The sequence below is a fragment of the Natrix helvetica genome, assembly GCF_964273705.1.
Source record: "Natrix helvetica genome assembly, chromosome: 14".
NCBI classification, from domain to species: domain Eukaryota; kingdom Metazoa; phylum Chordata; class Lepidosauria; order Squamata; family Natricidae; genus Natrix; species Natrix helvetica.
In genome coordinates, this window is record NC_138564.1 from 6,868,207 (window position 1) to 6,893,642 (window position 25,436).

General features: G+C 46.0%; 1 protein-coding gene across 11 annotated transcripts in view; it reads left to right on the forward strand.

The window, feature by feature from the left end:
* The window catches only part of FBRSL1 (fibrosin like 1), a 554,269-nt gene that overhangs the window by 221,128 nt on the left and 307,705 nt on the right, over positions 1–25,436 (forward strand). For all 11 annotated transcript variants that reach the window (XM_081966852.1, XM_081966855.1, XM_081966858.1 and 8 more), the window contains 2 exons: positions 11,673–11,774; positions 18,915–18,950. In XM_081966852.1, the coding sequence (XP_081822978.1) occupies positions 11,673–11,774; positions 18,915–18,950 (138 nt within the window). The remainder of the gene's footprint in view (positions 1–11,672; positions 11,775–18,914; positions 18,951–25,436) is intronic.

Below are 25,436 nucleotides of genomic sequence, written 5' to 3' on the forward strand. Positions count from 1 at the left end.
AAAGAAAAGATATATGAAATCCTAGCACATCTGGAAGAGGAGAACAAATTGGGCTAAACGAATCCAGCTTCTTGGCAGAGCGAAACCCATCATTCTCCACGTTTTTGGTTAGGAGGGCACAGAACTCAAAACAGCCCAAAACGCAAGAGGGATCCCTCCCAGCCTTGGTCATTGTCCAAGCGTCGCACCCCAGCCATTGCGATTCACAGCTTCTGTTTTATCCCCTGGCTCTTTGGCTAATTCAGCTCATCCGTTTTCTATATTAAGTGATAAACAACAATTCCACAGGGCCCCCTGTTTGTACTTATCGCAGCGCGACTTCAAAGGGGGGGAGGGGGGGAACCGAAGCGCTTCCCGGGGCCTCCGCCGTGAATGTTAATCACCGAGCAAAAACACAGTGATAATTAACAGGAATAATTGTTGCTCTGCTTTGTACTCCTGGCAGAGGGTTTCCAAGTGACTTTGCTGGGAAATGGGGAAGCCATTGAAAGCCCCCTGAAGACAGAGGACTTCCCTTCCCACCTCCTGTTGCCTAAAGATTAAAAAAAACGGAGCATTTTTTTGGGGGGGGAGAACATTTGCTCATGTTTTTCTATCTTCACAGTCCCTTTTTTCAAAAAGCAACCGGACTTTGTCTTTCCTTGAAGACGTTTCGCTTCTCGTCCAAGAAGCTTCTTCCCATTCTTCTTGAGTCCAGAACTGAAGAAGCTCCTTGGATGAGAACAGCGATGGGTTTGGCATTTTGTTACTACTGGTTCGCTGCTCACACCGGAGATGATAGGCTGCCGGTTCGCGCCGGTTTGGCTGCACCGGTTGTGGTGACGGTACGAGGCTCTGCCCCACCCCCCTAGATGTTATCAAGGACCTTCCGCGCGCTCCCACTACCAAACCGGTAGGGAAGAAAATAGAATACCATCCCTGCTGCGCACGCTGCATACTCTGAATATGCCTGGTCCCAGCCTTCCACTTATGCACTTGGCTGGTGCGTGAGCTGGTCTTCCGTTGTCCTGTGGGAGCATGTCAACTGATCGTTGCATGTACATGCACGCCAGTAACTGGAAGACCAGCTGGCCGGTGTGCATGCCTGCGCCAGGAACCAGTTCATTTTCCACACACGCATGTCACCTGGGCAGCTCCGCTCCCGGGTTGTGGCCCCGACAAGCTCGGGCGTGCTGTGCTCCCTTTTTGGCACTGGGTGCCGAAAAGGTGCGCCATCCCTGGTCTAGACCGATCTATCGCAAACATGACAGTCTACACTGCAAGGCACGCATGGTCCAGAATGGAACCTTTCCATCCATTGACGCTGAAATCTGTAGGCTCAAAAACAGCAACCATGAGAGTCCTAGTGGAAGATCCCTTAAACACGAGCTAGCCATGTGCGGCAGCATCCAGAAAAGCCAACACAGTCCTGGGTTGTAGCAACAGAGGCATAGAATCAAGATGACGTGAAGGATTACTACCGCTTTATAAAACCTTAGTAAGGCCACCCCTGGAAGACTGCAACCAGTTTTGGTCACCACGCTACAAAAAAATATGTTAAGACTTTGGAAAAAGTTCAGAGAAGAGCAGCTAAGATGATGCAAGGCCTGGAGACTAAAACATAGGAAGAACGGCTACAGGATTTGTGTTGGGCTAGAGAAAAGAATTAGGGATGACATGATAGCAGTATTTTAGTTACTTGAGGGGCTGCCCCAAAGAGGAGGGGGTCAAATTATTCTCCAAAGCAAATACAATACAATACAATACAATACAATACAATACAATACAATACAATAGTAGAGTTGGAAGGGACCTTGGAGGTCTTCTAGTCCAACCCCCTGCCTAGGCAGGAAACCCTATACCGTTTCAGACAAATGTCTATCCAACATCTTCTTAAAGACTTCCAGTGTTGGGGCATTCACAACTTCTGGAGGCAACTTCTGTTCCACTGATTAATTGTTCTAACTGTCAGGAAGTTTCTCCTCAGTTCTAAATTCCTTCTCTCCTTGATTAGTTTCCACCCATTGCTTCCTGTTCTGCCCTCAGGTGCCTTGGAGAATAGTTTGACTCCCTCTTCTTTGTGGCAACCCCTGAGATATTGGAAGACTGCTATCATGTCTCCCCTAGTCCTTCTTTCTATTAAACTAGACATACCCAGTTCCTGCAACCGTTCTTCATATGTTTTAGTCTCCAGTCCCCTAATCATCTTTGTGATTAGCACCTGAAGGCAGGACAAGAAACAATGGATGGAAAGTAATCAAGGAGAGAAACAACCTGGGATTAAGGAGAAAGAGTGAGGATAATTTACCAGTGGGACAGGAGTTGCCTTCAGAAGTTGTGGGTGCTTCATCACTGGAGGTTTTTAAAAAGAAACTGTAGCCAGGCGCGTATCTGAAATGGTATAGCTTCTCCTGCTTGAGTATGGGGCTGGACTAGAAGACCTCCAAGGTCCCCTCCAGCTCTATTCTGTTCTAATTCTAAATCATTCCACTGACACAAGTAGAATTGGGGAAATGCCTGGCCTTAATAGCGCCGTTCTGTTCAAAATGTCAACTTTCTAATTTCAGCATTTGTCTGACATTTCGTTTATAACCTGTCCTTGGAATATGCCGAACGAAGGTTTTTACAGTGGAGCGAGTTCAAATATTTGTCAATATCGGAAATTCCACACCCCACCCCACCCCTCTCCATAATACCAAATGCCTGGGCATTGGATAGAGCAGTTGGGCCGGTAGGTTAGAGCTGACAATAAAACGTGGAGGAAAACCACATAAAAACACTTTGAAAAGGTAAATATTCCCTTTATAAGAATGTGTTGGTTATCCAGGCAATCTTTTATGGTGCTTGCTAATGAGAGCAAGATTTGTGTCTGTGTTAGTTAAGTCTATTTCTGCCTTCTTTTAGAAGACAGCTTAATGTTGAACCTCCAGATACTTTAAAACCCAAATCCCCGCTGCTAGTTATGGGTATTGTGGTCCAAAGGAGGCCAGGTTAGCTCTTGGAATATTTTTATTTTTATTTCTTGTCACTGAGCAGGTGGCCGTGTGTGAGAACCTCTGCTATTTCACAAGCTGTTGCTATAATTGGTTCTTAGTTTGTTACCTTTGATCGTGGCTGTGATGAGATTTTGATTTCATATTTTGCGTTTTTGGTTAACTGGCGGTGATAAATACTTGAGCTCCAAATCAGCATGTTTTCCCTTCAACACTAATCAATGATTACACATTCGCATTGGGGGGGGGGGGAAGTGCATTAATTGCAAAATTGAAATTAAAGCAGCCTTTAAACTTTTGTCAGTCTCTCTTCCGCGCAGCGTTGATCCCCGAGGAGTGAAGCGTTCCATCTGTCGCCTCTGCTAGAGCCTCAAGAGAAAATTAGGTGCGAAATGTCCTCCTCCTCGTCCTCCTCCTCCTTCATTTCACAAACCCCACTCCCTTCCAACACTGATGAGGTCACCTAGTAGGGTCATGAAATGTCTGCAAGGAAACAACCAACTTTAGAGAGCTCCAAGGACTCCACAATCCTCCTTCCCCTTCTCCTCCTCCCCCTTCCCCTTCTCCTCCTCCTCCTCCTCACTTATCCTTTAGAGAAAAGGGGAAAAAGAGAAACTATTACATCCTTAATTCAAGGGGAATTTTGCTTTGTGAGTCACAGCTCAATTTCTTCTCCTCCTCCCCCTTCCCTCCTCCTCCTCTTCTTCTTCTTTTCCTTCTTCTTCTCCTTCTCCCCTTCCCTCCTCCTCCTCCTCTTTTTCCTTCTCCTTCTCCCCTTCCCTCCTCCTCCTCTTCTTCTTTTCCTTCTTCTTCTCCTTCTCCCCTTCCCTCCTCCTCCTTGTCTTCTTCTTCTCCTTCTTCCCCTTCCCTCCTCCTCCTCTCCTCCTCCTCCTGTTCCCTCCTCCTCCTCCTCCTCTTTTTCTCCTTCTCCTTCTTTTCTTCTCCTTCTTCCTCTTCCCTCCTCCTCCTCCGTCTTCTTTTTCTTCTTTTTCTTCTCCTTCTCCCTCTTCCCTCCTCCTCCTCCTCCTTCTTCTCCTTCCCCCACTTCTCTCCTCCTCCTCCTCCTCCTCCTCCTCCTCCTCCTCTTCTTCTTCTTCTTCTTCTTCTTCTTCTTCTCCTCCTCCTTCTCCTTCTCCTTCTCCTTCTCCTTCTCCCCCTTCTCTCCTCCTCCTCCTCCCCCTCCTCCCTCCTCCCTGCCAATCCTTTAAAGAAAAACGGGGGAAAGAGAAAATATTACATCCTTAATTCAAAGGGAATGTTGCTTTGTGAGACACAACTCAATAAAATGTATAAGAGGGAAATGGTGGCAAAGGGCAAGAAAGAAAATCAAATTGCAGTGTGTGAAACGATTTAAGGAGGGACCTGGGGAATATATAATCTGCAAACTGCCAAGTTAGAGCACGTATAAAATATACAAACAAGCTTGATATTTTTCCCAGTTGATCTCATTATGGGGTATGCTTGGGATAGATAAATTCTGTTAGGAAACATTAGTGCTGGATTTTCAGGGAAACAAGTCAGATGTAATATGTTTAACTGATTCCATCTTGTTTTGATATATAGGTCCTTCCTTCCTTCATTCATTCATTCCTTTCTTCCTTCAATACATCCATCCATCTCCTTACGTCTTTGCATTCCACTCCTTCCCTTCCTTCCTTCCTTCCAACCATCCTTCTTTCACTCCTTCCTTCCATGCATCCATCTCCTTACGTCTTTGCATTCCACTCCCTCCCTCCCTTCCTCCTTCCTTCCTTACATTCATTCATCCATCCTTCTTTCACTCCTTCCTTCCATGCATCCATCTCCTTACGTCTTCGCATTCCACTCCCTCCCTCCCTCCCTTCCTCCTTTCCTTCCTTCCATTCATCCATTCATCCTTCTTTCACTCCTTCCTTCCATCCATCCATCCATCTCCTTACATCTTCGCATCCCACTCCCTCCCTCTCTTCCTCCTTCCTTCCTTCCCTTACGACCGTTGTAGCATCTCCATCGTCACATGATCCAAATTCAAATGCTTGGCAACTGACTCATATTTATGACGGTTGCAGTGTCCCAGGGTCACATGGTCCCCTTTTGCGACCTCCCGACAAGCAATGTCAACAGGGAGGCCAAATTCACCTAACAAACATTAAGTGACTCATTTAACAACTGAAAGTGATTCACTTAACCAGATTTCACAGATTATCAGAGTTGGAAGGGACCTTGGAGGTCATCTAGTCCAAACCCCCTCCCAAGCAGGAGACTTTACACCATTTCTGACCGATAGCAGTCCAGTCTCTTCTTGAAAGCCTCCAGGGATGAAGCTCCCACAACTTCCGAAGGCAACTTCTGTTCCATGGGTTGATTGCTCTCGTTGTCAGGAAATTCCTCCTTATTTCCAGGTTGAATCTCTCCTTGGTCAGTTTCCATCCATTATTCCTTGTCTGGCCTTTGGGTGCTTTGGGAAATAGCTTGCCCCCCTCCTCTCTGTGGCAGCCCCTCAAATATTGGAAGACTGCTATCCTCTCTCTACTGGTCCTTCTCTTGCCATGCCCAGTTCCTGGATCCATTCATCGTAGGTTTTAGCCTCCAGGCCTTTGATCATCTTAGATAGATTCAGATTAACAGAGTTGGAAGAGACCTTGGAGGTCATCTAGTTCAAACCCCCTCCCAAGCAGGACACTTTATACCATTTCTGACCGTTGGCAGTCCAGTCTCTTCTTGAAAGCCTCCAGGGATGAAGCTCCCACAACTTCTGAAGGCAACTTCTGTTCCATGGGTTGATCGTTCTCACGGTCAGAAAATGTCTCCTTGTTTCTAGGTTGAATCTCTCCTTGATCCATTTCCATCCATTATTCCTTGTCTGGCCTTTGAGTGCTGTGTAATATGAGGCAAAACTCACTTAACAACTGTCTCGCTTAGCCACAGAAATTTGAGGCTCCATGGCAGTCGTAAGTCAAGGACGACCTCTAGATGATTTAGCACGCTGTGTGAAAAGGGGCCACTTTCTATTCCGCCTGGGTTGGGTGCCGCAGAGTAGCTGCGTGTGAGAATTGGAGCTCTCCGGATGACGCGATGCAACGCTTTCACTCCCCAGATCGCCTGGAGCTTCTGCTCCTCGTTTCGGTGGCCAATAAACAGCACGTTCCTTTAAAGTTCCCGTCGTGAACATTTTCTTTAAAAGAAGCAACGCGGAGCCTAAAATTGGAAGCCTGAAAGAAAACAAAAAACTCGAGCAGATGGCGCGTTGCATTAAGAAAAGCGTGATTTGTTTATTTATTTATTTTATATTTTTTTAAAAAAAATCTTTAAAGATTGGCATATTGGGGGGGAAGGAGGAAATCCCGCTGCCTGTCGGGAGCAGCTGTGGCTTCAGATCGGGCGGAAAACGAAGGCAGACGAGGCAGACGATTTCAATTTGGGATCCTGACCCGCGTCTTGTTTGCAAAGGCGTCTGGGCCCGTGCAAGATAATAAACAAATTCGTGGATCGCGCTGCCAAAGATCAGACTGAATGGCTCCTTTGCAGGCAGTCGAGCTCCCGGTCAGGAGCAGAGACGGCTCTGATGGGTTAATAGGGGTGAGGGTCGCCGTGCCATAACATCCTTCAGAACAACTTAAGAAAAGAATTTGTCTCCTTTTGCCCCGCAACTCCCAGCGGCCCTCCGAAGGGAAGGCAGCTTTGGAGAAATCGAAGCTTGTTTATTAATAACTAGCTGAATACCCTTGCTCTGCTATGAAACTAGGTGATCGGGCTTGATAAATCAACGCTTGCAGCTTGAAAATTAATGAGTAGTTAGGATCGGCCACTCCTCTCCCCTTCTCTCCATCAGCTTTGCCTCACAGAAGCCTCCCCTATCCTCTCCCCTTTTCTCCTCAGCCTTGCCCCACATAAGACTCCCCTATCCTCTCCCCTTTTCTCCCTCAGCCTTGCCCTACATGACTCCCCTATCCTCTCCCCTTTTCTCCCTCAGCCTTGCCCCACATAAGACTCCCCTATCCTCTCCCCTTTTCTCCCTCAGCCTTGCCCCACATAAGACTCCCCTATCCTCTCCCCTTTTCTCCCTCAGCCTTGCCCTACATAAGACTCCCCTATCCTCTCCCCTTTTCTCCCTCAGCCTTGCCCCACAGAATCCTCCCCTATCCTCTCCCCTTTTCTCCCTCAGCCTTGCCCCACATAAGACTCCCCTATCCTCTCCCCTTTTCTCCCTCAGCCTTGCCCCACATAAGACTCCCCTATCCTCTCCCCTTTTCTCCCTCAGCCTTGCCCCACATAAGGCTCCCCTATCCTCTCCCCTTTTCTCCCTCAGCCTTGCCCCACAGAAGCCTCCCCTATCCTCTCCCCTTTTCTCCCTCAGCCTTGCCCCACAGAAGCCTCCCCTATCCTCTCCCCTTTTCTCCCTCAGCCTTGCCCCACATAAGACTCCCCTATCCTCTCCCCTTTTCTCCCTCAGCCTTGCCCCACATAAGACTCCCCTATCCTCTCCCCTTTTCTCCCTCAGCCTTGCCCCACATAAGACTCCCCTATCCTCTCCCCTTTTCTCCCTCAGCCTTGCCCTACATAAGACTCCCCTATCCTCTCCCCTTTTCTCCCTCAGCCTTGCCCCACAGAATCCTCCCCTATCCTCTCCCCTTTTCTCCCTCAGCCTTGCCCCACATAAGACTCCCCTATCCTCTCCCCTTTTCTCCCTCAGCCTTGCCCCACATAAGACTCCCCTATCCTCTCCCCTTTTCTCCCTCAGCCTTGCCCCACATAAGACTCCCCTATCCTCTCCCCTTTTCTCCCTCAGCCTTGCCCTACATAAGACTCCCCTATCCTCTCCCCTTTTCTCCCTCAGCCTTGCCCCACAGAATCCTCCCCTATCCTCTCCCCTTTTCTCCCTCAGCCTTGCCCCACATAAGACTCCCCTATCCTCTCCCCTTTTCTCCCTCAGCCTTGCCCCACATAAGACTCCCCTATCCTCTCCCCTTTTCTCCCTCAGCCTTGCCCCACATAAGGCTCCCCTATCCTCTCCCCTTTTCTCCCTCAGCCTTGCCCCACAGAAGCCTCCCCTATCCTCTCCCCTTTTCTCCCTCAGCCTTGCCCCACAGAAGCCTCCCCTATCCTCTCCCCTTTTCTCCCTCAGCCTTGCCCCACATAAGACTCCCCTATCCTCTCCCCTTTTCTCCCTCAGCCTTGCCCCACATAAGACTCCCCTATCCTCTCCCCTTTTCTCCCTCAGCCTTGCCCCACATAAGACTCCCCTATCCTCTCCCCTTTTCTCCCTCAGCCTTGCCCCACAGAAGCTCCCCTATCCTATCCCCAGAGATGGGGCCAGGGCCGTATGCCAGTGCTCAGCTGCCTTCAGAGTCAGATATCAGTGAGGCAGAAGAACAGCTGGAGCCTGTTCCCAGTGTGCACATGCACAGAGCTACCAGATGAAGGGAAGAGCTAAAGGACAGGAGTCAACTTGGGAGGAAGGCCACAGGTGGACGATGAATGGCCCCTCCCAGAGGAAATAAAAGAGGAGCGAAAGGGGAGTGGAGTTTGCAGGAGACCGTTAGTTTGCTTCATTGGTTCCTAACTCTCCGAGACTCCTTGCCAAGTTTTGCAGATATTAGCCTGGCAGGTCTCCAAGCCAGAGAAGGTCTGTGACTGTAAATCCTCCCTCGAAGGACTTTGCTGGATGTGAATGAGCAGAATCCACAGTCAATTAATAAAAAGGTTTTTTGTCGGGACAAGGAGTTTGCTTCAGGCTCTTGGGAAACCTCGGTCAGAACAGAATTAAGGCACCAAATTGGGTCAAAAGAAGTATCGGCAGTTGTGTTTCTGTCTCTCCTTCTGCACAATTAAAACTGGCAAATTCAGCTAAGGGTACAAGGAACAGCTTCAATCTCCCCCCCCCCCCCCCATCCCTCTTGGCAAGTCCATTTCTAACCTGGTGCAGCCAAAGAATCTCCCTACCGAAACCCAATAGCTTGCACTGTGCAAAAATAAAACCCAGGTTGTTCTTCTGATCAGATCTGTGTGAGTCTCATTAAGGTAATTACTAGTGAATTAAAGCAGGTTGTCTGACTGTTCTTAGCAACAGAGGAGGGGATTGGGGAGGGGGGCTGAAGATCCCTGCTGGCAATCGGCAGGTGTGAATGGACAAGATCTGTCAGAAAGGTAGATGATCTTCTTAATTCACAGCAGCAAACAAATGGCAGAGGTACCCAGAGCAAGTTTCATCATTCACATTTACTCGGGAGAGGTTAATGGCCACGCGGGGTACCTCTTAATTTGCTTGTCCAACGAAGCCCTCGTTAGGTCAGCTTCCCCGCTTTTGTGTGTGTTGCTGTGTGCAACTTTGTTTCCTTCCATTTCTGCCTGCCAGGACAGAGAAGGCAGGATCGCAAGCGTAGACTTTTGTCGTGCGTAACTTCGGAAGAGGGAGGAAAAATGGAAGGTAGTGAAGAGGGCTGCCATTGTGTATAATGCAATCAAATGAAGGGATTGGGAATTGTGATTGTGATAATGCTTGCTCGCCCAAGCCAGGTGTTTCAACTGGATTAGGCATTCTTATCCACTTATTAGTGCTATTTCTGTAGAGAGTAGAGTAGAGTAGAGTAGAGTAGAGTAGAATAGAATAGAATAGAATAGAGTAGAATAGAGTAGAATAGAGTAGAATAGAGTAGAATAGAGTAGAATAGAATAGACTTCTTTATTGGCCAAGTATGATTGGACACACAAGGAATTTGTCTTTGGTACATATGCTCCCAGTGTACATAAAAAGACAAGATATGTTTGTCAAGAATCATAAGGTACAACACTTAATGGTAGTCATAGGGTACAAATAAGCAATCAGGAAACAATCAATTTCAATATAAATAGAATAGAATGGAATAGAATGGGATAGAATATAGCACAGCATAGAATATAATAGAATACAATAGAATTCTTTATTGGCCAAGTGTGATTGGACACACAAGGAATTTGCCTTTGGTGCAGAAGCTCTCAGTGTACATAAAAAGACAAGATACGTTCCTCAAGAATCGTAAGGTACAATACTTAATGATAGCCATAGGGTACAAATAAGCAATCAGGAAACAATCAATTTCAATATAAATAATAGAATAGAATAGAATAGAACAGAACAGAACAGAACAGAACAGAACAGAACAGAACAGAATAGACTTCTTTATTGGCCAAGTGTGATTGGACACACAAGGAATTTGTCTTTGGTGCAGATGCTCTCAGTGTACATAAAAAGACAAGAGACATTTGTCAAGAATCATAAGGTACAATACTTGATGATAGTCATAGGGTACAAATAAGCAATCAGGAAACAATCAATAGCAATACAAAGCATAAGGATACAAGCAACAAAGTGACAGTCATACATAAGTGGGAGGAGATGGGTGATAGGAACGATGAGAAGACTAATAGTAATAGTAATGCAGCCTTAGTGAAAGGTTTGACAGTGTTGAGGGAATTATTTGTTTAGCAGAGTGATGGCATTTGGGGAGAAAACTGCCCTTGTGTCTAGCTGTCTTGTGCAGTGCTGTATAAGTGTCGTTTTGAGGGTAGGAGTTGAAACAATTTGTGTCCAGGATGCGAGGGGTCTGTAGATATTTTCACAGCCCTCTTTTTGACTCGTGCAGTGTGCAGGTCCTCAATGGAAGGCAGGTTGGTAGCCATTGTTTTTTCTGCAGTTCTGATTCTCCTCCGAAGTCTCTGTCTGTCTTGTTGGGTTGCAGAGCCAAACCAGACAGTTATGGAGGTGCAAATGACAGACTCAACAATTCCTCTGTAGAACAGAATCAGCAGCTCCTTGGGCCGTTTGAGCTTCCTGAGTTGGCGCAGAAAGAACACAATTCCCAGCTCCTAAACCCTCAGGGAACAAATATATCGAAGGGGGCCATATTGATATTAACTCTACTCTGATAAAAGAGAGAAGTGGGGGGGGGACAAACCCGGATTAAATAAATGTGGTTAAGTTGAAGCATCGCGTTAGAACTTTGCAGAAATCAAACCTCAAAATCACAGGTCAGGTAAATATAAATTGAGGTCCCAATTCAAACAATTGAAGACCAGTGTTGTTTGTTCCTTATAAAATTATTGTTTTGGGAATACTTCAAAGATACCGAAAGAATTTTTGGTTTATATCAAAGCTGAATGCAAGAATGTCGTTTATGCTCAGGGATTCCTTAACTCCCACAGGAGGCACGGATCAATGCTAAAATGCACATTTAACCTTTATTGAAGGGCTGATTAATCTAACAGCTGCAGTGGTTAGAGTACAGTACTGCAGGCTACTTCTGCTGATCACCAGCTGCCACAGTTTGGCAGATTGAATCTCACCAGGCTCAAGGTTGACCCTCCCTCCCTCCCTCCCTCCCTCCCTCCTTCCTTCCTTCCTTCCTTCCTTCCTTCCTTCCTTCCTTCCTTCCTTCCTTCCTTCCCATAACGGTTAGAATGCAGTATTGTGGTCTAAGTCTACCCAAGCAGTTCGATTCTCAACAGGCTCAAGGTTGACTCAGCCTTCCTTTCCTTCCGAGGTGGGTCAGCCTTATCCCGAAAGACTTTGGCAGACTACTGCTGGACTCTTTACAAACTATTTGTGACTTATTACGGGCTGTGAATGGACATCATTCACAGTCGTTGAAATAAAAGAGGGTTTTGGGGACGAAGCACGTGCCTTTTACTGTTACTCAGGAAGCCTAGGTCAGAATAACAATGTGGTTTCTTGCTCCTTTACAGATGAAGGTCCCAGCGAGACGGGGTGGCAGGAATAGTGAAGATGACAGCATCCGGGAAGCCACCAGCTCCCAGCTCAGTAGCTCGAGGGACTGCCTCAGTGATGTGAGTACCTTGCAAGAACCCCTGCTGTGTCATCCACCTTGTGTGAACAAATGTTGGCGTTCAGAGGTCAACGTGTAATAACTTTCTCTCCCCATCCCTATGTCATGACGGAGTGTTAAGGCATAAGTAGCTGAGTTCTCTTGCAAACACTATAATCACCTCGCAAATAAGATGAGCCGAGATGGCGCAGTGGTTAGAGTGCAGTACTGCAGGCTACTTTCTGCTGCCTACCGGCTGCCTGTAATTCGGCAGTTCAAATCTCACCAGGCTCAAGGTTGACTCAGCCTTCCGTCCTTCCGAGGTGGGTAAAATGAGGACCCCGATTATTGGGGGCAATAGGCTGACTCTGTAACCCACTTAGAGAGGTCTGGAAAGCACTGTGAAGCGGTATATAAGTCTAAGTGCTATTGCCCTTCCTTCCTTCTCTTCCTCCTTCCCATGGTGCACAGTGACTAGAGTACTGCAGACTACTTCTGCTCACTGCTGGCTGCCTGCAATTTGGCGGTTCAAATCTCACCAGGCTCAAGGTTGACTCGGCCTTCCGTCCTTCCGAGGTGGGTAAAATGAGGACCCCGATTATTGGGGGCAATAGGCTGACTCTGTAACCCACTTAGAGAGGGCTGTGAAGGACGGTGAAGCAGTATCTAAGTCTAAGTGCTATTTCTATTCTACCGAAGAACCTATTTTAATTCCTCGGCCTCTGAGCTTGGTGGGAGTTGGGATCCGAAGGATGGAAAGAGGTTCATTGCCTCCCTTTAAATTGCCCAATTGCTGCCTTTGAGTGAAATGTTGTGATCAAACAAAAACCAGGCGCTAGCTTTGTGTATAAACACCCAAATGGGTCCTTTCCTCCCCACCCCCTTCATCTCCACCCCCTTTTTAAAAACTCCCTTTCAATAGCTAAGAAATCAATGAAAGTGCCGAGATAATTTTATGTGAAGCCCTCTGTGTGTGTGTGTGTGTGTGTGTGTGTGTGTGTGTGTGTGTGGTGTTAGCAATTAGCATTTCGCCTTCATTAAAGCATGATTTTTTGCTAATTAGGCCCTTCCCCGTTAGGAGAGATTTAAATGACGAAGAATAATCCAGCCCTGGCACCAGGCATGTCTGAAATATTAAATTTAACATTTCAGTGGCGAGCCACGCCAATGTCCCAGGGAGAGTAAGTTTTCATGTTGAGTTCTATTAATGTGAAATATGCTGCGCATAAGTAAAACCTGTCACTGGGAAAGCAGCTCATGCCAACTAAATTCAATTGGACAGTTAATTTAGCTTTAAAATTGAAAACACTACCTCTGTTTCTAAATGCGAGGGGGAGAAAAAAACAGCCTTTGATAAGCTTAATGTATTTGCTATTAAGGCGCTCAGAGCTTACACACACACACACACAAACACACACACACCGGAGAAGAAGGGTGGGGGAAAGAGACTGGTTGGGTGGGGGGTGAGGGGTAAAACAGCTCCCACAAATGTGTTTAAAAGCTGAAAGTATTTATTAAAAATGTCAGCTGAAAAGTGCTCTTGGCACATTCAAACGGGATTCAGCTTGACGACTCTGACAGCCGACTGCCGCGGTAGAAGCGACGGGAAAGGAAGGAGGGACTCGAATTAGACAAGTGTGACGAGTGCGTGAACAGGGAGTAACAAGCGGTGTGTTAGGGAGGAAGGGATTAAATATTCGGTGATTTTTCCTGTATTCTCACTGGCTCAAGATTGATTCATTCTTCCTTCCTTCCGAGGTGGGTAAAATGAGGGCCCAGGTTGTTGGGGGAAAGAGGGTGACTCTGTAAACCGGTTAGAGAGGGCTGTAAAAGCATTGTGAAGCGGCATATAAGTCTAAAGGCTATGGCTATTGTCCTTCCGTATTTCCTTCCTTCCTTCCTCCCTCCCTCCTTTCTTGCTATTGTCCTTCCTTGACTATTTGGATTCAAAGGAAATAGGGAGCAGCCTTTTCAGGGTCGTCCCAAAAGGATACCAGAGTTGGAAGGGACTTTGGAGATCTTCTAGTCCAACCCCCTGCTTGAGCAGGAGGTCCTCTACCATCCTGTTGCATTCCCCTTCCCCTTCTGCTCCTTTGTCCCATAATTGTCCTAAGCCCCACCCACCCAAGCCCCTTGTTTAAAAAAAGCCACCTGGCACTTTATATAATGGCTTTTTTTTAAAATAAAAAATGGGTTTATCTTTTCTTGACCCATCCGCTTATGCGGAGTCCGTCTTTTTTTAATGGATTTTCCCCGTTGCTAAACGGAATGGATTGCTGCTTATTATCCTCTAAAAGACAGCCCCGATCTGCCCACAAGAAATAGCAGATATTGGAAAGCTGTATTAATTGGAAATAAATAGGGAAGAAGGCTCGGTGTGTGTGTGTGTGTGTGTGTGTGTGTGTGTGTGTGTCAAGAATCACAATTTGGTGCTCTGTGCGTGGGGTGTGTGTGAAACTGACTGCTCTGTGGTCCCTCCCCTCCCCAAGTTTATAGGAAACTGGCTCCCGTCATTAGAGGGAGCTAAGTCCTTCGATTCTCGGGGGCATTCCTGGATGAATGGGGTGGGATGAGGGGCACAGCAAGAGCCTAATGGACTGATAGATCAAAGCAGAGAGCAAATTGGCAATTAGAGGCAGGTTGGTTGGCTGCCCCCTAGGAGCCCCCAGGTGGAAATTAGAAAACATGGTTTTTCAGCCATAAATAGCAGCTGGTTAAGGAAGAGCAGTGGCTCAATGGTAAGACACCGAGCTTGTCAATCGGAAAGTTCGACAGTTCGGCGGTTCGAATCCCTTAGCGCCGCGTAATGGAGTGAGCTCCCGTGACTTGTCCCAGCTTCTGCCAACCTAGCAGTTCAAAAGCACTTAAAAAATGCAAGGAGAAAAATGGGAGCCATCTTTGGTGAGAAGGGAACAGCGTTCTGTGCACCTTCGGCATTGAGTCATGCCGGCCACTTGACCACAGTGACGTCTTCGGACAGCGCTGGCTCTTCGGCTTTGAAACGGAGATGAGCACCGCCCCCTAGAATCGGGAATGACTAGCACATATGTGCGAGGGGAATCTTTACCGTAGGGAAGAGTTTGCAAGAAACGGTTGCCACCTCAGATTAGGTGGCATGGAGAAATGGGCATGTGTGTGTCGGCGTAGGGGGTGACATCATATTTCTCTGTCAAGGATCAAGGCCACACGTGAAATTCCAGTTAATTTATTGTCGGCGTCCCCCCATACAGCTGCTCCTCAACTTACAACCAAAATTGAGCCCCAGATTTTTCTTGGAAAGCGAGACAGTTGTTAAGGGAATTCCACCCCATTTTACAGATCTTTCTTCGCACAGGCGTTAAGTGAATCACGACAGTTGTTCAGAGTTAGCAATTACAGCTGTTAAATGAATCTGGCTGCCCCGTTGATTCTTTGTTTGTCAGAAGGTCGCAAAAAGGGATCATGTGTTCCCGGGACATTGCAACTGTCATAAATGTGAATCGGTTGCCAAGCTGTCAGAATTTTGATGACGTGACGACGGGAATGTGGCAGCGGCCGTCAGTGTGGAAAAAAGTTCCTAACTCGACTTTTTTCCAGTGCCGTGGTAACTTGGAACAGTCACTAGAAATACCGTTGTAAGTCGAGGACTGTCTGTATGTAAGAATGTAGTCAATCGATAGTCAGCGCTAAATTGGCCCTAGATAAGAGTTCATGGAATTATTATTTTTTTCCAGGAAGGACCAAAGGATTTTGTAAATAAAAATGGTGACAGTTCACAAGGTGCAAATAGGAAAAAAAAACGTTATTTCCATAGCAAGCAAGATAAAGCAGGAATGGTTAACTTGATCGATTTACTTAAAGAGGAAAATATGTTCTTATTTGGATATCACTTCCAGTGAAGTGCTTGTGAAGGGAAAAAATGAAACTTCGATCTTGGTTTTCTCGGTTAGAAAGATTTGGTGTTGTAGAAATGGCTAGTTGTATATCAATGCGTAGAAGCAGGTTGGAGTATGTTTATCTTGTACTGGACTAGGAAGAGTTGGAAGTCAATGCCACCTTTTCTTTCTTTTTCTCTTCCCCCTTTCTCTCCCTCCTTGTAGCTCACCCCCTCTTTCCCCCGTTCCCTTTCCCTCCCTTAATTTCTTATTTTCTTTTCTTCTTTGTATTTTATATAATTAAAAAAAACAAAATAAAAAGTGAAGAGTTCATGGAATTCAAGAGGAGTTTGACTTGGATCGCTTGTGACAACGTAACGATTCCAGATTGATTCCTCTCTTGACTCCTCCTTCGGGCTCTACCTATTCAGTTCCTACACACCCTCCCTACTTATCCACCTACCCGGGGGGGCTTCGAAAATTTTAGCAAAGGGTTCTCTGCCCGGTTGCTGGGTGGGCGTGGCCTAGTCAGACTCCTGCACCACCGGGGGAGGCGTTTTCATCCTCCCGGGCTCCGGCGACTCTCTGGAAGCCAGAAATGGGTCTGTTTCTGGAATTTCCGGGAGGCCTGTTTTTCGCCCTCCCCGAGCTCCGGAAGCTTTTCTCAAACTTCCGGGAGGGCAAAAACAGCCTCCCCTGCGCTCGGGAGGCTCTCTGGAAGCTAAAAATGGGCCCTCCCCAAGCCTCCGCGCGGGCCCTGCGCTTACCTGGCATGCAAAATGGGCCGCGTGGAGACTCCTGGGAAGTGAGGGTTGGACGCGGCCGGCCAGGAGTGGGATTTGGGGGTTCGCTGAACCGCGCAGAATCTTTGCCCGAGGATTGCACAAACTCGGAGCAGCCCACCCCTGCACTCGCCCCTCCAAAGAATCATGTCAGCTTCTGAGTGAGTGTGTGATGTTTCTGTCGCTCCTTCTGGCTGTTAGACCCCAGAGTAGGCTGTTTCGCCTGTGGAGACATGAATAAATGTCAACAGAGGAAAGTGGGGGAGGAAACACCAATGAGAAACCACCCCCTGCCCTCTGCAACAGCGTTTAGATCAAGCTGAGCCTCGTTGGTGATTCTTTACGCGCCTTCCGCGAGAAAAAAACAAAACGAGATTTGTAATTTCCAGGTCTCCTGTTGTCTTTCTCATTACTTTGCTCCTGGATCATCTCTCGCCTGCTTCAAGAGATTGGGTAACTCCGGCGGATGGGTTATTCAGCTCTTTTATTTTTATTTTTATTGTTTTAGAAAAAAAACATCCAGAGTGGATGTCTTTTTTTAAAAAAAAGAAAATCCCCGTCTTAGAGTCTGTACTTTCATGTTTTGAATAGAAATAAATATTTATGCAAGAACCACCACAGAAACTCCAGTGCAAAAGGAAGAACAATTTGCAATTTTTTTTAAAAAAAATCTAAAATTATCATTATATTTTATTTGCGAAGGTTATTTTAATTGTGACGGTCATTTCAATTGTCAGTCTTGTGACACAAATGAATATTCATTCATTCGTGTCAGAAGACTCACAATTAAAATAACCCATCGCAATGAATGCATGAATTCTAAAATGTTAATTTTAATTGATACGCTATTTGTACTTTAATGCTGTATTGTACACCTCGAGAGGCAGACCCACAAACATACACACGCACATGTTTTATTGTACAGGCAGTCCTCAACTTATGGCCACAACTGAGGCCAAAGTCACTGCAGTTGTTAAGTTGAGTTACACGGTCGCTAAACGGATCAGGCTTCCCCCATTGACTTTGCTCGTCAGAAGGTTGCAAAAGGGGATCGCATGGACTTGGGACACTGTGACCGTCATAAATATGAGTCAGTTGTCCAGCATCCAAATGTAAATCATGTCACCATGGGGATGATGCAACGGTCGTAAGTGCAAAGAATGGTCATAAGTCACTTTTTTTTCAGCGCTGTTGTAACTTCGGATGGTCACTAAGTGAACTGTTGTAAGTTGAGGACTCCCTGCACGCCACCCAGGGTCTCTCCTCCTGATCTCCGTGGTTCCATCAATTCACACCTACGATTTAGGTTCTTCTCTCTATGTATTGCAGGGGTGATTGGGATATTGGCAGCTTTTGAATGGGATGCTCAGTTGGGGAGACACATCGAGGTAGCCTTCAACTTAGGGCTTCCCTTAGGTATCCCTTCACTTAGTGACCGTTCAGAGTTACAACAGCACTGAAAAAAAGTGACTTAGGACCTTTGCAACCTCCCCCATGGTCATGTGATCAAAATTCAGATGCTTGGAACTGACTTATATTTATGATGGTTGCAGTGTCCTCTGATCTGATCTATTCCATTCTATTCTATTCTATTCCATTCCATTCCACTCCACTCCATTCCACTCCACTCCACTCCACTCTACTCTACTCTACTCTACTCTACCTACCTTACCCTACTCTATTCTATACTGTCTATCATATGTTTTATTCTATTCCATTTCATTCTGTTCTCCATTCCATATTTTTTATTCTATTCCATTCCATTCTTACCCTTACCCCTATTCTATTCTATTCTATTCTACCCTACCCTACTCTACTCTATTCTATACTGTCTATCATATATTATATTCTATTCTATTCCATTTCATTCTGTTCTCCATTCCATATTTTCTATTCCATTCCATTCTATTCTTACCCCTACTCCTATTCTACTCTATTCTACCCTACCCTACTCTATTCTATACTGTCTATCATATATTCTATTCCATTCCATTCCATTTCATTCTGTTCTCCATTCCATATTTTCTATTCTATTCCATTCCATTCCATTCTATTCTTACCCCTATTCTATTATATTCTACCCTACTCTACTCTATTCTACTACTATTCTATTCTGACTATCTTCCATTCCATTCTATTCTATTCCTACTCCTACTTCTATTCTATTCTATCCTACTCTACTTGACTCTACTCGACTCTTATTCTATTCTATCTACAACTCTACTCTACTCTACTCTATACTGTCTATCCTATATTCTAGTCTAGTCTAGTCTAGTCTATTGTGATGCCAGGTTCACTTAACAACCATGTTATTACCTTTAACAACTGCAGGAATTCACTTAACAGTGGTGGCAAGAAAGGTCATAAAATAGGGCAAAACTCACCTACCAGCATAAATTTCGGGCTCAGTTGTGGCTATAAGTTAAGGACCACCTGTTTACCCATCGGCCAAAGACCTCCTTTTTAAAAAGCATTCTTTGCAACTATTTTTTACGACTTAACATCAATTTTCTCTTTTTTCCACAGAGCTCTGCTCAGTCGTTGTCAGGAAAAGGTTATTCGGTAAGTCATTTTGCGCGTCTTCTACGTTGCTTGTGTTGTTCCTCGACTGGAAAAAGAGATGGGCCATCTGTTGCATTTTCTCGGGCTCTGACGAGAAGCAGCGTCCTAAAAATAGGTTTGGGAAGATAAATTCTCCCACTCATGTTTATTACACTTCTCTTCCGAGGAGCGAATGTGAAACATGCTCTCTAAACGAGGGAATACGGATAAGAAAATGGGGTTGTTGTTTTTTTGCGCCTTCCCACTCGTTTAATTGTCTCGTTTAATATATGTACGTTTTCTAAGTGTTGATCCCGAGCTCACGGATAGATGTAATATTATAGGATTCTTTGGAGTTGAAGAAAGCAAACTCTTCTGTACTAATAGACGTATTGGATGCTTCGGTAGCACATTGTAGATCAGTGGGTCTCAATCTTCCCAAATGCCGCGACCCTTTAATACAGTTCCTCATGTTGTGGTGACCCCCAACCATAAAATTATTTTCATTGCTGTTTCATAGCTGTAATTTTGCAATTTTCTGATGGTCTTAGGGGACCCCTCGACCCCCAAAGGGGTCGCGACCTACAGGTTGAGAACCTCTGTTGTAGATCATCATTCTCTTATTTTAACAACCACATAATCCTTTGCAGGGTGGAGTCTGGGCAACTGAATTGAGCTAGCAGAGTGTTTACTGGCCAGATGCCATTCGTGTCGCCAATGCGGAGTTTTGTTCAGCAGATAGGATTCTTTGGATTTGAAGAAAGCAAACTATTTTGTTGCTTCGGTAACACATTGTAGATCATCATTATCTTATTTTAACAACCCCATAATCCCTTGCAGGGTGGAGTCTGGGCAACTGAATTGAGCTAGCAGAGTGTTTACTGGCCAGATGCCATTCTTGTCACCAATGCGGAGTTTTGTTCAGCAGATATATTCTCACGGTGCCCAGAGAGAGAGAGAGAGATCTGCCTCTACCTAGGATCAAACTCACAGCCTCCTGATTATGAGGCGAGAGCTCCACCTCTAGGCCACCGCACCACTCCTTCGGTAGCACATTGTAGATGCTCTACGCCTAATCTGAGAGTCGTAATCAGGAGAGAAATGTATATAGGTAACCCTCGACTTACAACAGGTCATTTAGTGGCCGCTCAAAGTTACAACAGCACTGAAAAAAACTGCAGTTGATAAGTTAGTCACACGGTTCTTAAGTGTAATCTGGTTTCTCCCTTGACGTTGCTCGTCAGAAAGTCGCAAAAGGGGAAATCACACGACCCCGGGACTCTGCAACTGTCATAAATGTGAGTAAGTTGTGTATGAATTCTGATCATGCGACCACGGGGATGCTGCAATGGTGGTAAGTGTCAAAAACTTGTCATAAGTTGCTTTTTCCAGTGCTGTTGTAACTGTTCTGACCTCGGCTTCCCCAAAAAGCACGAAGCAGATTCCTGGTCCTGACAAAAAACCCTTTTATTAGACAAATATGAATTCCTCTCATTCACATTCAGCCAAGGCCTGGCAAACAGTCTTTCAAAGGAGTATTTATGACCACAGACCTTATCTATCTTGGAAAGCTGCCATGTCAATATTTTCCAAATGAGGGGCTGTGGAAGGAAAGACAGGGCACAGAGTCTCTGAGATTCACGGACAGATCTTCACACTCCTGAAACGAACTAACGAAGGAATTAACAAATTGCTTCCTGCAAAAGCCCCCTCCCCTTTTGCTCTGCTTTTATTTCCTCTGGGAGGGGCCATTCACCATCCACCTGTGGCCTTACTCCCAAGTCAACCCCTGTTCCTTAGCTGTTCCCTTCGTCTGGCAACTCTGTGCATGCGCACACTGGGAACAGGCTCCAGCTGTTCATCTGCCTCACTGATGTCTGACTCTGAAGGCAGCTGATAACTGGCATACGGCCCTGGCCCCCTCTCTGCCTCCGACACAGAGCCCTCCTCAGAGCCTTCCCCAGACTCCAGGACTGGCCCATGTTCCTCCCCAACCTCCTCATAGTCCGAATCTGCCACCAGCTTCACTGGCGGGCCACAACAGTAACTTCGAGCAGCCCCTAAATGAACTGTTTATAAGTCGAGGACTTCCTGGACTAACTAGAGCCACAGGAAATGGTAACTTAGCAACATTTTGCCTTGCTTTGACTATCCGTTGAAATCTACAAATTGCGTTTTCGGCTTGCGGGGAGCATCTCCCTCCCTCCCTCTATTTGTAAACTATTTGTAAACTATTTGGAAAAAAAGACCCCTTCTCGGCTTCTTATCAGCTTTAATTATAGAGTCAAGTTTTTTCTTATCTCGGACTTCTGCTAACAAACGGGGAAGGGGGGGGAACTATTTGGTTTTGGCATCCATTCCTTATTTTTGGGGGGGGGGAGGGGGAGAAAGACTTTTGCCCTGGTCCTAATAAATCACCGAGCAGACGTTTGATTGGGCGTTCAAGGCCTTTCCTTGTGATCAGCTCAACAACACATGATGCATACGAGGGCCGGGTTGTTTATCTCAAAGCTGCCAAAGTTCTAAGATTTTGTTTCTTTTTTTAATTGCTGGGTCTTGCAAAGATCAACTCCAGCCGGCCGTGATTTTTGGAGACCTCCCAACGAGGGAGGGTTTTGAGTTCATGCGTCCCTCAATGTGGCCTGGGGGAAATCATTGTGCGGCCTGAGAAGGAAAATGGAGACATGTTCTGCTTTTCACTGTATTTTGCTCACTTGATGGGCTGTTCCTCTGGCTTGGTAAATAGCTTGTAAGGCTACGTCAGGGGTGTCAAAGTTCATTTCATTGAGGGCTGCATCAGGGTTGGGTTTGACTTGGGTGATGGGGGTGGGCAGGGGGCGTGGGCAGCTCAACGTCACTCATGTCCGGGGGGGGGGCACTTGTGGTGGCCAAGTGCTAAGGCAGGACTTCTCTGAGACTCTCTCTCACTCTCATTATAATCTCCTTCCTTCCTTCCTTCCTTCCTTCCTTCCTTCCTTCTTTCTTTCTTTCCTTCCTTCCTTCCTTCTTTCCTTCCTTCCTTTTTTCCTTCCTTCCTTCCTTCTTTCCTTCTTTCTTTCCTTCCTTCTTCCTTCCTTCCTCCTTCCTTCCTTCCCTTCCTTCTTTCCTTCCTTCCTTCCTTCTTTCCTTTCTTCTTTCCTTCTCTTCTTTCTTCCTTTCTTCTCTTCCTTCTTTCCTTCCTTTTTTCCTTCCTTCCTTTCTTCCTTCTTTCCTTTCTTCCTTTCCTTCTTTCCTTCCTTCTTCCTTCCATCCTTCTTTCCTTCCTTCCTTCCTTCCTTCCTTCTTTCCTTCCTTCTTTCCATCCTTTCCTTCCTTCTTTCCTTCCTTTCTTCTCTTTCTTCTTTCCTTTCTTTCTTCTCTTCCTTCCTTCCTTCCTTCCTTCTTTCTTTCTTTCCTTCCTTCCTTCCTTCCTTCTTTCCTTCCTTCCTTTCTTTTTTCCTTCCTTCCTTCCTTCTTTCCTTCTTTCTTTCCTTCCTTCTTCCTTCCTTCCTCCTTCCTTCCTTCCCTTCCTTCTTTCCTTCCTTCTTCCTTCCATCCTTCCTTCCTTCCTTCTTTCCTTCCTTCTTTCCATCCTTTCCTTCCTTCTTTCCTTCCTTTCTTCTCTTTCTTCTTTCCTTTCTTTCTTCTCTTCCTTCTTTCCTTCCTTCTTTCCTTCCTTCCTTCCTTCTTTTCTTCCTTCCCTTCCTTCTTTCCTTCCTTCCTTCTTTCCTTCCTTCCTTCTTTTGTATAGAGTCTTCTACTTGAGCAGAAGATTGGACTAGTTTGATGACAAAAAAAGGACTAGGGATAAAATAATAGCAGTCTTCCAATATCTAAGCCTGTGATGTGCGAACCTCTGGCAGGCATCCTGGAAGTGGCATGCAGAGCCATGTCGCCTGGCACGGGCCTCATTGCCTGTTCCTCTTCCGGGTTTCTGGTGCGCATGCGCGCGCAACAGTCAGCTGGCCTTCGTGTGTGCGGCACTGATGGAAACTGGAAGAGCTGGTCTTCCCTTTCTCCGGCGTGAGCATGCACACCGGCCAGTGTGCCATAAAGAAGGTTGCCATAAAGAAGAAGGGAGCAACCTATTCTCCAAAGCACCGGAGAACAATACAAGAAGCAACAGGCGGAAACTGATCAAGGACAGCACCAAAGTAGAACTAGAGAAAGGAATTCCTAACAGTTAGAACCATTAACCAGTGGAACGACTTGCCTCCAGACATTGTGGAGGTTTTGAAGAAGAGACTGGACAGCCACCTGTCTGAAAAAGTATAGGGGTTGGACTAGAAGACCTCCAAGGTCCCTTCCAACTCTGTTATTCTGCCTTCCTTACTCTATGCTTTTATGCTTGTGAGCCCCTGGCTTGGGGAGGAGACCTTTAAAACACAGACGCTTGCAACGACTTTTATTTGCGCTATTAAAATATCGCCTCTGCGATTTGGGTGGCTACTCTTGTAGGCGTCTTGGGTGCTGTGAGCTTTTTTTAATAATCTTTTTTTTTTCTGAAGTGAAACAGCCAGGAGGCCAAATATAGAACCGAGTAGATAGTTTTAGTGTCTTGCACCTCCTGTGTGCACTTTCAATATGATTGGTTTGCCTTCCTGTTCCACAAGGCGAAAGGTGCGAGAAAAATACCAAGGGGTCTGTAGAATTGTTTCACAGATGCTTTTATATTTCACTGGACTTCTCCTCTCCTGGCAAAGCTACCCACCAAACCATCTTCACCCCTTCCAAAATCTTTTAAATGCATTATATTTATACTGAATCGCATTCCTCTAACACTGCAAACAGTATAGCGTAAGTGGAAAGAATCGCAAACAAGACAAAATAAGCAAAATATCAAAGAGGGAACAGACAGAGTGTTTTGACCCAGGCTTCCCAAAAAGCACAAGGCCGACTCTTCGTCCCGATAAAACCCCTTTTATTTAAGATTAAAAGGAATTCCTCTCCAGCAAAGTCCCAGCATTGTTTGTGCATTGCCTTGGGGATGTCTCCTCGTACATCACCTCTCAGGTTTCCAGGTTTTTCTTGAGAGCTGTGACCTTTAGAGGAGAGAGCTGTAACCTCCCTTAGTTGGGCTTTTGGTGACTGGCTGCTGTGTCTCTTTTGTAGTGGTCGTGTTTTGGTCTGTGACTGTAAATAAAGTATTAAGTCCCAGCAAACAGTTTTTTCAAGAGATTTCACAATGACAGAACCTTTATCAGGCTTGGAGAGCTGCCAGGCCGATATCTTCAAAACGCCATGCTGTAGCAGCAATTCCTTGGCCAGAAGTCAGGAACAGATCTTCACCCGAATGAATCGAACTAATTGTCTCCTGCAAACTCCACTCCCCTTTTGCCCCTCTTTATTCCCTATGGGAGGGGCCATTCACTGTCCACCTGTGCCTTACTCCCGAGTCGGCCCTTATTCCTTAGCTGTTCCCTTCGCCTGGCAACTCATCAGGAACAGGCTCCAGCTGTTCTTCTGCCCCACTGATCTCTGACTCTGAAGGCAGCTGATAATTGGCATATGGCTCTGGCCCCGTCTCTGCCTCTGACACAGAGCCCTCCTCAGAGCCTTTCCCAGACTCCAGGACTGACCCATGTTCCTCCCCAACCTCCTCACTGTCCGAATCCCCTGCCAGCTCTGCAGGCCACAAAACACAGACGAATGGGGATTTTGCAGTATCCTTCCCCTGCCACGCCCACCAAGCCATGCCCACCGAACCGGTAGCAAAAAAACTTGAATTTCACCACTAATCCTATCCCTGGTTTCTAGTAGCACAGCTATAGATTTAGTTATACCATGTTGACTGTGGATGTCTGTTGGAACAAAATCTACCAAAGAGTTGTATCCTTCTGCTATATTTGGTCCCCAAATAGTATTCTAAATAAATAAACAGCCAAGTGGAGATAACAGCATAAATCTGGAGGCTGGGCCAGCGGATGGCACCGGTGTGATATATCAACTTTAGTGCATAAATTTCCTTCCAGGCTGTTACTTCCTACCAGTTTTTCTTAGCCTACGGAAACCAACACAAACATATTTCCCCATTAATTTATGCCGAAAGCCAAGTACTCCGGAGGAGCTATGGTGAAAATAACATCTTTTTTTAAAAAAGAAATGTTTCCAACGAAGGAAATTGAAGATGGCAGGCTTGGAGGTATCAAAGTACAGATAATTCCTCGACTTAGGACCACAGTTGAGCCCCCAACATTTCTGTTGCTGGACAAGACAGCTGTTAAATGAGTTTTGTCCCGTTCTGCGACCTCGCTGGCCATAGTTCACAAGTGAATCACTGCAGTTATTAAGCTGGCCACACCGTTGTTAAGCGAATCTGGCATCCCCGTTGACTTTGCTTGTTTGCAAAAGGTTGACCATGTGACCCTGGGACAGTGCAAACCGTCATAAATATGAGTCAGTTTCCAAGTGTCTGAATTTTAATCATGTAACCATGGGGATGATGTAATGATCATAAGTGGTAAAAACGATCCTAGGTCTATTTTTTTTCAGTACTGTCGTAACTTCATATAGTTGCAATAGATTATT